This window comes from Poeciliopsis prolifica, unplaced genomic scaffold (assembly GCF_027474105.1).
Source record: "Poeciliopsis prolifica strain line A6 unplaced genomic scaffold, Auburn_PproV2 SCAFFOLD018, whole genome shotgun sequence".
Taxonomy (NCBI): Eukaryota; Metazoa; Chordata; class Actinopteri; order Cyprinodontiformes; family Poeciliidae; genus Poeciliopsis; species Poeciliopsis prolifica.
In genome coordinates this window covers 74412-85997 of record NW_026562393.1, presented here as the reverse complement: position 1 = coordinate 85997, position 11586 = coordinate 74412, and the positions used below count along the sequence as shown (strand labels likewise).

Sequence of the window (11586 nt, the reverse complement as noted above, 5' to 3'; positions counted from 1 at the left end):
CTGTCAATGAGCCTAAATAGCAGGCATGCCACTATCCAACCAGGGATCATCCAAGAATCCTCCCAAGTGGCAAAGTGAAAAGATATAAGCCCCACTAAAATGCAACCTTGATAGCTGACAGGATAAGAACTTTGCCTGCCACCTAGGAGGCCCTGGTTTGAATCCAGCCTTGGCTGGATTTTTTCTTTCTTAAATGTTAAAGTGATGGAAATTTGGGAACATTCTCAAATCCTCCCAAATGGCAAGTACACAATAACGCAATCTGGGAGCATCGATGAATCTTCCCAAATTGCAAACACTTATCGCTACCCATCACCTTAACAAATACCAACAAGATTCAACACAGGATGTTAACTGATAATATTGAAGCATCTACACATGGACCTACATGGAAGAAATGATCAAGGGAGACATTTCTCAAGATATTTACAAGTTTATTTACAGAAATAAGTAATAGAACACACCAACATTTCTAAAATAGTATAATAGGAAGAAAAAAAACACAGCAAACAACACAGCTTTAAAATACAATTACTTCTTAACTTTCTGCGTCCTCAACCTCAGGACGCGTTTTTCTGGAGTCACCCTTGCCAGCCTGCGGCGCAGACGGTAGACAAGCAAGGGACTGCACTGTGGAACATCAAAAACAGACTTCTTCTTCCTCGGCGTCTGCAAGGGGCTCTGGGTCTGGCTCTGGGTGGGGCCTGTCTGACCGGACAAGTCAGCGGAGTCCTGGCTCTGGGTGGGGCCTGTCTGACCGGACAAGTCAGCGGAGTCCTGGCTCTGGGTGGGGCCTGTCTGACCGGACAAGTCAGCGGAGTCCTGGCTCTGGGTGGGGCCTGTCTGACCGGAAGGAACCTGTGGCGAACATTTAGGATCATGTTAGAATGACCCTAGATGGCAGCTTCAAGTATGCCACTTAGGGTCATTCAGACATGACCCTAAATGGCAAACTTGAAGCTGCCATTTCGGGTCATGTCTGAATGACCCGAAGTGGCAGCTTCATGTCTGCCATTTTGAGTAATGGATTCTTAAAGACTGACCTTAACTTCCTTTGCAGGCTCCTCGTATGCACTGGAAGACTCCAGTTGAGAAGTCTCCTCGAGGCTGGTTCTTGGGGCATCAGGGTCAGTGGCCAGCTGAAATGTCTTGCGCAGCTCAGAGAGCTGGTCAGCAGTCTGATGCATGGCATAAAATTTCTCAGCCGTCGAAACATTATGGCACATGCTGCTGCTCACTCTTCCTCTGGCCCCAGGTGACAAGACATTTCTGGCCTTGAAAAATAAAGGAAATTGTGAAATACTTTATTTTTATTTGACATTTTCACAACAATAATAACTGATATAATTACTTACATAGGTAGCAATGGAGGTACGTATGTCCATGAAGGTGGGAGACCCGGAAAGCCCCATCTCCGACCAGGCAGACTGCAGATGTTGCTGCAGGTTCATCACCTTCTGGTTGTTTTCGTTAAAGAAAACCAGCTCAGAGGATGGGTTGAAGCTCTTCCTTATGTGCAACCATTGCTCAAGCCAGCCAAACTCCTCAGTAGTCAGGAACAGCTGTGCAGGCCCGAAGGCCATGCACAGCTGTTTTGTGTTCCTTGACCTGTAGTGCCAAAGGAGAGGAGAGGGTATGTTGCCTGCCATTCAGGATCATTCGTAAATGATCCAATGTGGCAGACATGAAGCAACATCATTAAACTTACATTGATGACAAAGCCATCGTGGCCAAGTTCGGCTTCTGCCCTGGCCTCATCCACTTCCCCAACACACATGTTGGTGAGAACCCCAGTCCGATGTCCATACAGGCTGGCACAGTAGGCACCAAAGTAACCAAAGAACTTCCGCTTAACGTTCGGGCAGGGCAGCAGGCGGAGGGCCTCTACAAAGATATAAATTAAAACTCGGGTAAGTCACTAAATAAGTGCCTGCCATTTAGGATCATTCATAAATGACCCTAAATGGCAAGTAGGGGCTTGCCATTTAGGGTCATTTATGAATGATCCTAAATGGCAAGCCCCTACTTGCCATTTAGGGTCATTTATGAATGATCCTAAATGGCACGTATTCAGGTAAGTAAATGAATGTGTAAACGATTCTAAATAAGTCTTACCAAGCAGCATGGGGATCCTTCGCCGTGCAGATTTCTGGCATGCCCTGAGATCCTCCTTCGGAATTAGGTTTACAACCTTCTTCTTTTTCACTTGCATCTGGCGGAGAACCACGCGCTTCGCCAGCCTCCGGAGGTCACAGGAAATAGCCCTCACCACGGCAACCAGGGATTTCTTGGACACACGTGCTGTCGACGGCGGCGTTTCCCGGAAGAAGGTGAGGAACTCCAACACGTTGACCAGGTACAGTTTAATGGTGGTGATGGCCTTTTGTTCCCCATACAGATGTTCTGGCCACCTGTTCAGAAATAATTGTTATAACTTAAACATGAACAGATACATTAATCAACATGCATTAGAGAGATACTTACTCGTGAATCCTCCTGATGTTCTCCAAGAACGTCCAGTTTGGAAGTACTGACCTCCCCTCAGTCATGAACTTGAAAAACATCATCACCCGGCCCACCTTGGATTTCTGGTTCTCAATGTGTTTACGGGTTCCCATCGATCCCTTCAGATGAACCCAGTACTGTTCCATGTACTGAACTGAAGAAAAAAAGGTTTCAAGAATAACTTGCATGGTTTATAAAGTAGAAAAATGTGGCAAGCAGTCACATTACTTACGGATGGACGATGGGAACTCCTTGTAAGCATTAAGAACCGAAAGCACAGGGTCAGATGGTTTTGGTGGCTCCTCCGCAGCTGAGCTATCCTCCTCCTCAGAGTCTGGGAGAAGCCCTCCAGATGCCTCCGCCTCAGACTCCACTCCTGGCCCAATTTTGGCCTTTCTGAGTTCCTTTTAAAAGTTTAAAGTTGAGCCTTTTTTCTCTGAATGAGGTTTTGCCATTTAGGTTCATTAGCTGATGAACCTAAATGGCAAGCCAGTACTTGCCATTTAGGGTCATTAGCATATGAACCTAAATGGCAAGCCAGTACTTGCCATTTAGGGTCATTAGCATATGAACCTAAATGGCAAGCCAGTACTTGCCATTTAGGGTCATTAGCATATGACCCTAAATGGCAAGCCAGTACTTGCCATTTAGGGTCATTAGCATATGAACCTAAATGGCAAGCCAGTACTTGCCATTTAGGGTCATTAGCATATGAACCTAAATGGCATGTATTCAGGTAAGTATTTAAATTAAATAATTTTAAATACCTCAGACATAGATGCTATGATGGCCTTGGCCTTTTTAATCAACCGCTCTTTATTCCTTAACTTCCTCCACAGCTCAGTAATCTCAGCGGATTTTTTCTGGCAGGAGGAGCAGGAGGTGGAGGGGACTCCGTCATCGGAGATGGCCTCGGCGTTGTCCACCATCATCTCCTCTTCATCATCGCCCACATCCAGATTGGACACGAGGGGAGGGCTGGGATCAGAGGCCCTGAGGGCCCTCAGGCTGTCAATTGTAACCTTTCTTTTTATTCCTTTAATCAATTCCGCCAGCTTTTCTCCATCCAGCTCTGGGTGCCCCTGCTCCAGGTGCCTGTCAAGCCTGGTCTTTGAAAAACCGCATCCCGGCACTGGACAGGACAAGTGGCGAAAATTTACTCTGCCAGTGGCAAAGTTTGTTAGCAGCCTCTTCTCTTTCGCATTTTTAACAAAATGCCGGCTTTGTAGATGTTTACCCATATATTTATATGGGTAGTCGCAGAGCGGACAATAGCAGGGGCATTTGGGTGGTGTCATTTTTTTCCAAAGCTGAAAAGGAGAAATAAAAATAATATTAAAAAATGCAGGCAGGCATGCATGCATGCTCCTAAATTCACTAAAGCATAAACACATTTTAAAGTTACTTTGCCATTAAAACTAAAAATGTACTTACTTCTGAAACGCACTGCTTCCTCTTCTTGCCTCTCCCTTAGAATGAGTGGCACGAAACAACTTATGCTGGAGAAGTGGCCCCACCTGGGCTCATGTGAATTAAGTGGGCTATCAATTTGATGGCCCACTTAATTAACATGAGCCCAGGTGGCACCACTTCTCCTGTCCAGCAGGACACCTTAATTAACAGTGCATGTGAAGAAGGCTCCGGCTGAAATCCCACGGTTCTCCCACTTTGGACCTTTTTGAGTGCGCAAATTGGTGCACTGCTAGCCAATTTGGACGACGTGTCCTCCCCTTCCCACATGGCAGAGAGGTTAAGGCACATACTTTTTTTTGACTGTTTACGTGTGTGGGGTGTCAAAAAAATAAGTCCTATGAGCCAATGTGTTATTGAGCTAGGTCTATAGCTTAGTTGTTAAGTGTTTATGAGAACCAGGGGGTAGCATGAAACAACTTGCACCTTGCAGTGCAAGGATGTGGGTCCACATCCAGTCCAATCTGGATGTGGACACTTAAGTCACACATGACCCCAGGTGGCACCACTTCAGTCTGGCAGGAAACCTTAATTAACGAGCGCCTTTGAAGAGGCTGGAACTCCACACTTGCCCCAAATTTGACCTTTTTGAGTGCAAATTGGTGCACTGCTAGCCAATTTGGACAACGTGTCCTCCCCTTCCCACATGGCAGAGAGGTTAAGACACATACTTTTGACTGTTTACGTGTGTGGGGTGTCAAAAAAATAAGTCGAGACCCTTTGCCACAAGGGGGCACTCAGACATGACCCCTTGTGGCACACCGCCCCTCCCCCACACACTCATAATGGACCCCCGGCACTTGGGAAATATCATCAAGACCCTTTGCCACAAGGGGGCACTCAGACATGACCCCTCATGGCACGCCGCCCCTCCCCCACACACTCATAATGGTGTCCATAAGGTTAAAATCATAAAACAGGAATGCCATCCAATGGAATTAACAGAAATTGCATTTCCACCCAAATGGCACAAAATGACCCCTGATGTACAATACAAACTAATACCCAAGTGGCACTGTTTGCTCTCCCTGCCACTTCGGATACATGCCACGCCATGCCGGTGTCAAATTGAACGTAATTGCTCTGCCATTTCGGTCCCTCGCCCTAACCGGAACTAGAATCAAAACTAAGATAAAATAAATGCAAAGAAGAATACGCTACTTCCTCTTTAGCAGATATAACTGGTAGAAGCAGATAGAAGGACGACAAATTTCCAATCCTATTATATTCATCTTCTTCACCCCTTCATCATGGAACCCACACGAAAAAATATGTATGATGCCAGTTTTAAGTTGAAGGCCATCGATGTCGCTATACAGAAAGGAAACCGCGCTGCTGCTCGGAAGCTAAGCGTCAATGAGTCTATGGTGAGACGCTGAAGGAGGCAGCGGGGAGAGTTTATGAAATGCCCGAAGTCGAGGAAAGCTTTCAGACAAAGGTTAGGAAAGGATCTATTTAGGTACATACATGTTCATTTACAATTCAAAATTGTTTTGTACCTGTAGTAAATATCTAATCTAAAAACATAAATATCTGTGGCTCGCAAAACTTTTTTTAATGAAGTGGATGCGGCTTGTATGTCTTTGTTTAATTTTTTTTTTTAATAGAGCGGATGCGGCTTATATGCAGGTGCGGCTTGTATGTCTTTTTTTAATCTTTTTTTTTTTAAATAGAGCGGTTGCGGCTTATATGCAGGTGCGCTTTATAGTCCAGAAAATACGGTATATGACCCTAACGCAGCTCCATACTCATCATCATTCTGACTGAATGTCATTAACACATAACACAAAAAGCAAACTCACAGCTACTGATTATAAAGTCTCTGGATAATCTGAGATTTACATAAACCTAAACAGCCAGAAACATCATCACAAGGATTATATTAAAAATCATTAATAAGAAAACCAAAGACAAGAGTCTGGAAAAACAGAACCAAGCCAAAAATACAGCACCTGACATGATTTTGGGAAAAAAGACATTGAACATCAAAGTAACATCAAGAATGTTCCAGCGGTTCTAATGAGCTGGTTCCTTCAGTACACATTCTCCACCATACGGTGTCGCTACAGAGCTTCCTCCTCTTGGTCTTCCGCCACTTCACCCCGCATCTTCCGCCAACATCCACTTCTTCCGTGGGTCAGTCTGCTGCCCCCTGGTGGTCTGTAGGGAGACACAAGCACACGTCCAGCTGAGTTCGGGCATCGTCCCAATCTGAAGGCTTCAGCCGAGTCAGAAACAAACCTCTCCGCAACCTGATGGCTCCAGTAAATCACAGAGATGGAGATCAGCAGACTCAGCAGCAGGACCACCAGTCTGATGAGGAAAACTGTTGGATCTGAGGAGACACACTCAAGTCACTGCATGAGCACAAGAACAAACCCAGTGGATGTTGGAGAGCGTTTAGCTCTCCATCAGTTTACCTGTGACTCTCAGAATCAGCACGCGGCTGTCGGAGGAGAAGTTATGAGAGAAAACATGGACGTTATAAACACAGCTGTAGCTTCCTCCGTGGGCCGGCTCTGCAGCAGGAAACAAGAAGTGTGCAGAGTGATTGCTGGCTGGCTGGGCGTAGCTGTGTGTGGTGTTGGAAGAAGTGAAGGAAAGCCGGAAGGAGCCTCCTGGATACTGTGGCTGGACGGAGCAGCTGATGGTGAAGCTGAAGCCCAGAAACACTCCCACTGAGGTCGACTCAGGGTTGCTTGTGAGCCCTTCTCTGGACGACACCGAAATGGTCGGATGAGCCAGCAGGTCTGAAAGGAGACAGATGATCGGCTTGTCAGTTTCATCAGTGGTTTCAGCCCAGTTCAGTGCTGCATCACATTTGAATCTGAATGTAGATCTGGGAACACTCAGCATCCTGGTATTAAAAGATTGCGTGGACTACAAGTACTTTGATGCACACAAGGCGGCCTTGTTGGATTCTACCTGAGCACACAAGCTCCAGAATTGTGCCGGACTGAGATGACGATACTGATTGTGATGCACACTGCCTAAGTGGACGTCCAGATTTCAAACAGCTGATCTCCATCTCCCAAACTCCTCCAACTGAAGAGTCATTCCTGGCTCCCTGGGAAATGAGTGAACCACAGTCCAAATCTCTGCAGGCTGCAGCTGCTGCCTTCTTGGTCCAACCTGAGGCTGTCACTGGTTTCCATGAGCCGAGCTTCACTTCCAGTGCTCCTTCACAGCGACTGGCTCCTCCCGCCAACCTGATGGGTTCTGAACATAAATCAGACAGTCGTCAGTAAATGATAGTACAGTTTGAGCAGAACAGGAATAACTCCGCCCCTTTTTTACCTGAACAGGTGAGTCTGACGGCTTTCTTAGAATGGCAGGTGTTTCTATCAGAGCCTGATCTTCTGCAGTCCAGGAGGGAGGACTCTGTTCCTTCACAGTTGAACTTTGCTGTCCATGTTGGAGCTTCCACTTCTCCATAGAGCGCCCTCTTTAGGGCTGAAGGAGGTCCACAGCCTAGGTCCTTACAGACCACATCTCCATCCTCCCACTCAAAGTCATCTTTACACACCAAAGACCAGTTCTGGTTGGATTGGGAGGTTTTCACCTCCAGTCTGCCTGAACACAGACTGGTACCATTCACCAACCTGACACTGTCTGAACAGAGGAAAGGTGAAAGAGACGTTTAAACATTTTTCTGAACAACAATATGGATGCAACATCTTCCACCCTAGAGATTTTCTTTGATAAGGGTAAAACATGAAACCAGAGTTTGCCATGCTTTACACTTCAATCATGAGAGGTAGGCCATTTCCATTCGTTGTCCCGGTAACGTGCAAGAAGATACCAGATGTTTACATCTTCCGCCAAATTCGTCGAGAGATTAAGGCCGTTGTATTTGTTAATACCAGTGGTTTTGCTCCTGCCATCTTGGAGAAGGAAACTAGCCACATCAACCCAACCAGAGCTGTGGAAAATTCCTTATGGCTGATTGAGAGAACATTGTGCCAACACTTTCCCAGGGTTGACAAAAAGAGGTTAGATATTGGAGCACACTGTCAGTGTGCGACATCTGGATGAGAGACAGAGAAGTCTTCTGGCATCCATGTGGGATTGTTCATGAGACGACAACGAGATTTAGGCTCACAGATATCAATGGAGGGACTAATGCTCCATTTTCTCCTTTGTCACATTCCTCATCCTTGCAGATAACGTTACAATGGAGTTGAGCAAACAAAATGAAAAAGTTTTTCTGCCCTGGGTCAGTAAGTACCTGTTAATAATTAGTTTGATTTAAACGTTACTCAGACACTTACCTAAACATGTAATGTCCAGGACGGAGGAAGATAAGTCTGCTGATGCGCACTCTCTCAGAGGATATCCAGACCGAACACAGTCAGAACCGACCCACCACACAGATCCGACCGAGGATTTCTCACGTTTTTGAACAGAAACAGCAGAACCACAGTTCATCTGACCACAGACGACAGCTGCTTCCATCAAGAACCAGTCTGGACCTTTAACTGGTCTCCACTCTGTTCGTTTCAGCTCCAGTGTTCCTTCACAGCGACTGGCTCCTCCCGCCAACCTGATGGGTTCTGAACATAAATCAGACAGTCGTCAATAAATGATAGTACAGTTTGAGCAGAACAGGAATAACTCCGCCCCTTTTTTACCTGAACAGGTGAGTCTGAGGGCTTTCTTAGATTGGCAGGTGTTTCTATCAGAGCCTGATCTTCTGCAGTCCAGGAGGGAAGACTCTGTTCCTCCACAGTTGAACTTTGCTGTCCATGTTGAAGCTTCCACTTCTCCATAGAGCGCCCCCTTCAGGGCTGAAGGAGATCCACAGCCTAGCTCCTTACAGACCACGTCTGCATCCTCCCAGTCAAAGTCATCTTTACACACCAAAGACCAGTTCTGGTTGGATTGGGAGGTTTTCACCTCCAGTCTGCCTGAACACAGACTGGTACCATTCACCAACCTGACAGAGTCTGAACACACACACACACACACACACGCACACAGAAATAAAGTATAGGTCGGCATCATCTGCATACACTTCACATCCAGTGGATGCTTATATTGGAAAAAAGCCAGCGTTCCCATTTTCAGTTTCACAACTTTGTTGAATGTTATCCTTTGTTTTTTACTGTTCCACAAATGAACATGTCGAAGTCAGACATTCATAGAGACCTTCATGTTGTCAATTAAAAAAAAAAATGACTAGACTATGCTAGGCTGCTGGCACAAGTGTATGCAGGTGATGGCTACCTGTGCTGGGAGCTCTGTGACACAGGCTGTGGGTCAGGCTGTTTATGATGCTGTGGAGGAATCTAAAATCTTCACTTATGTACACATGTGTTCCAACATCTCCAGAAGCGATGATCTTCATTTCACTGTGTTCAACGTCTTGGCCCACACCTAAAAAAAAAAAAGTATCATTACTGTACTGATACATTAAGAAGAAAACAGCTTGGTGGACTAAACTAAAACTTCTGCAGACAACTCTGGCACTGATGTGTCTCTCAGACTAATAATAAGTCTGGAAACAGATAGTCACCAATCACATTGCACTCTATCTTAGTGACTTTACTCATCCAACTTATCCAAGCAACTTTTGATTTCGAAGTGTTGTACTCAGATCATTTCAATCAAATCAATCCAGAAAAAGCCAGTCACCAATAACGTATGTCTCTATCCCAGTGTCCTTCAGGTTTTTGGCGGCTGGCTCCACCTGATCCTGAGATTGTCCATCAGTGATCAGAATTGCCACTTTTTTAGAGTCGGCACGCATCCCCACTGTGGGTTTGAAGCTGCGATGTAGAATGTGTTCCAGAGCATTTCCTGTAAGTTGCAACAAAAAAAGTATTAAAAGTCCTTTCAAAGGCTCAGTGATATAATCTCTTAAGATTCTTGTCAGTCTGTCTCATGAAATGAGATGCTTCTGAGAGCACTGCCCCCCACTGCTACACAGGAAAATATAGGAATCTCTCTATAGCAAACAGACACAGGATTCTGTTTTCATATCACTGAAAACCTTCTTCCTTCTCCTCACATTATCCTCTTCAGACCTCACATTATCTAGTGAGGTCTGAATTCTCATCAGAGGTTGTTTGTCTGATAGAAGAAAACTGTTAGATTTCATACAGTGGCTGGAATAGTGTAACTTTTTTTCTAGATGTTCTGGTTTGTGACTGAACAGAGCCTGAATCTCCACAGCTCTTCATGCCGAGAATCTGCTTTCTCAGAAATAATACGCTGACCTGTTCTTGTGCCTCCTCCTTCCTGCTGTATTTTGTTAATAGCCTTCAGCAGGGACTTCTTGGTTCTGTGTGTGTTCAAATCCCACTCTGTTGTTGCTTTCTCACTGTACTTAGTCAGACCTACAAAAAGCACATAGCTATTGGTCAAACAATACTGAGACATTGCTTTAATGAATGTGCTATTGATGTACTGGATGAATATAAATAAAACCTTGTTACTTGTGATTTTAAATGTTTCTATACTTTCCAGATCTGTAAAAGGTTGTCTGTGATTTCTTTTAGAAACTGTGTCCTGACTTAAACAACTCTAATAGATGATCATAAATTATTACCGATCTGGAAACTGAAGGGCCCGATATGGATATTTTCAACTAGTTCAGACATAAATGATTTCATATCTAGAAAGTCTTGAGGGTTGATACTTCCAGACTGGTCCACCAACAGCACAACGTCAGCTTTTGTTGTTTCACATGAAGCTCCTGAAAGATTAAGAAGAGACAAATAATGAGATCTACGTAAGAAGTGCTATTCAACATTGTGTTTAAAGACATGCTTGAGTTTTTTTTTCCTCTAATGCTTCGAGAGGTAAAATCACACGAATTGTCCAAGAACCTTGATCCACTAAGATACAGCAGGAGAAAAATGTGGAAAGAGCAAGTTTGTTCTTTTGAGTTTTTTTTTTTTCTTCCCTAATTAATATATCATTAAACAGGGTTGCTGCGGTGGTGCAGGGGCAAAGCACAACCTAGATACGGAGGCATTAGCCCTCACAGACAGGTTTGATTCCCGGCCTGGTGTCATTCGCCGCATGTCGTCCCCCTCTCTCACTTCTCTCCTTCAAGAGTATTTGACTACTTTCAAAACCACTAGAGCCAACAAAATCTTAAAAAAAACAAAACATTAAACAAACATCAGTATTATGAACACCAAGCACAATAATCCACTGCTAAATAAAAAGCACCATGAAGCTTTTTACAAATCTGTTGTTGAAATGTTGAGCTCAGGTGAGTCGAAAATCTCGTGTTGTGCACAAAGAAGAAAGAACCGTTAAGGCATTCCATTTAAATAATAATGACAGATGAAATAAATAATGCATCTGGGTTTATATTTATTTTCTAATAGTTTCCAAAAAATAAAAAATAAAGCGGCTCATTGGTGTGTTTTGATATATTTTGAAAGCAACACTTTTGTATTCTTTTGCATTTACACTCGTAATACTATTCCGTGCTTTCTGTCTGTTTAAAACGTTCAAGCTCTAAATCCCTTACTTTAATTATTGTCTTTCATTGTGAAATATTAATCACGCTATCTTCAAAGTGTGATTCATGCTCATGGAAAATGCTCCCCACTGAGAAAATATTTGATTATAGTGTTATGGTAATGACACTGATAA

At 44.4% G+C, this 11586-nt stretch overlaps 2 protein-coding genes across 3 annotated transcripts; both read right to left on the bottom strand.

The window, feature by feature from the left end:
- Positions 1–1459: 1459 nt before the first annotated feature.
- Positions 1460–4717, bottom strand: LOC129368304 (uncharacterized). 2 transcript variants are annotated; one of them, XM_055043230.1, is made up of 7 exons: positions 3940–4717; positions 3273–3815; positions 2738–2909; positions 2485–2659; positions 2116–2411; positions 1709–1884; positions 1460–1608 (listed from the first exon to the last, which is right to left on the bottom strand). In XM_055043230.1, the coding sequence occupies exons 2-7, from the start codon at positions 3801–3803 to the stop codon at positions 1546–1548; spliced, it is 1413 nt and encodes a 470-aa protein (XP_054899205.1). In that variant the 5' UTR covers positions 3804–3815; positions 3940–4717; the 3' UTR covers positions 1460–1545. The 2 variants fall into 2 exon arrangements, with proteins under 2 accessions (XP_054899205.1, XP_054899204.1); XM_055043229.1 differs by lacking the exon at positions 3940–4717 and having other exon boundaries at positions 3273–3882.
- A 47-nt stretch (positions 4718–4764) lies between these two features.
- LOC129367976 (scavenger receptor cysteine-rich type 1 protein M130-like) lies at positions 4765–9724 on the bottom strand. The gene is made up of 9 exons (XM_055042708.1): positions 9610–9724; positions 9202–9351; positions 8607–8921; positions 8247–8528; positions 7273–7587; positions 6901–7194; positions 6396–6725; positions 6217–6310; positions 4765–6135 (listed from the first exon to the last, which is right to left on the bottom strand). The coding sequence occupies exons 1-9, from the start codon at positions 9722–9724 to the stop codon at positions 6039–6041; spliced, it is 1992 nt and encodes a 663-aa protein (XP_054898683.1). The 3' UTR covers positions 4765–6038.
- Positions 9725–11586: the final 1862 nt, after the last annotated feature.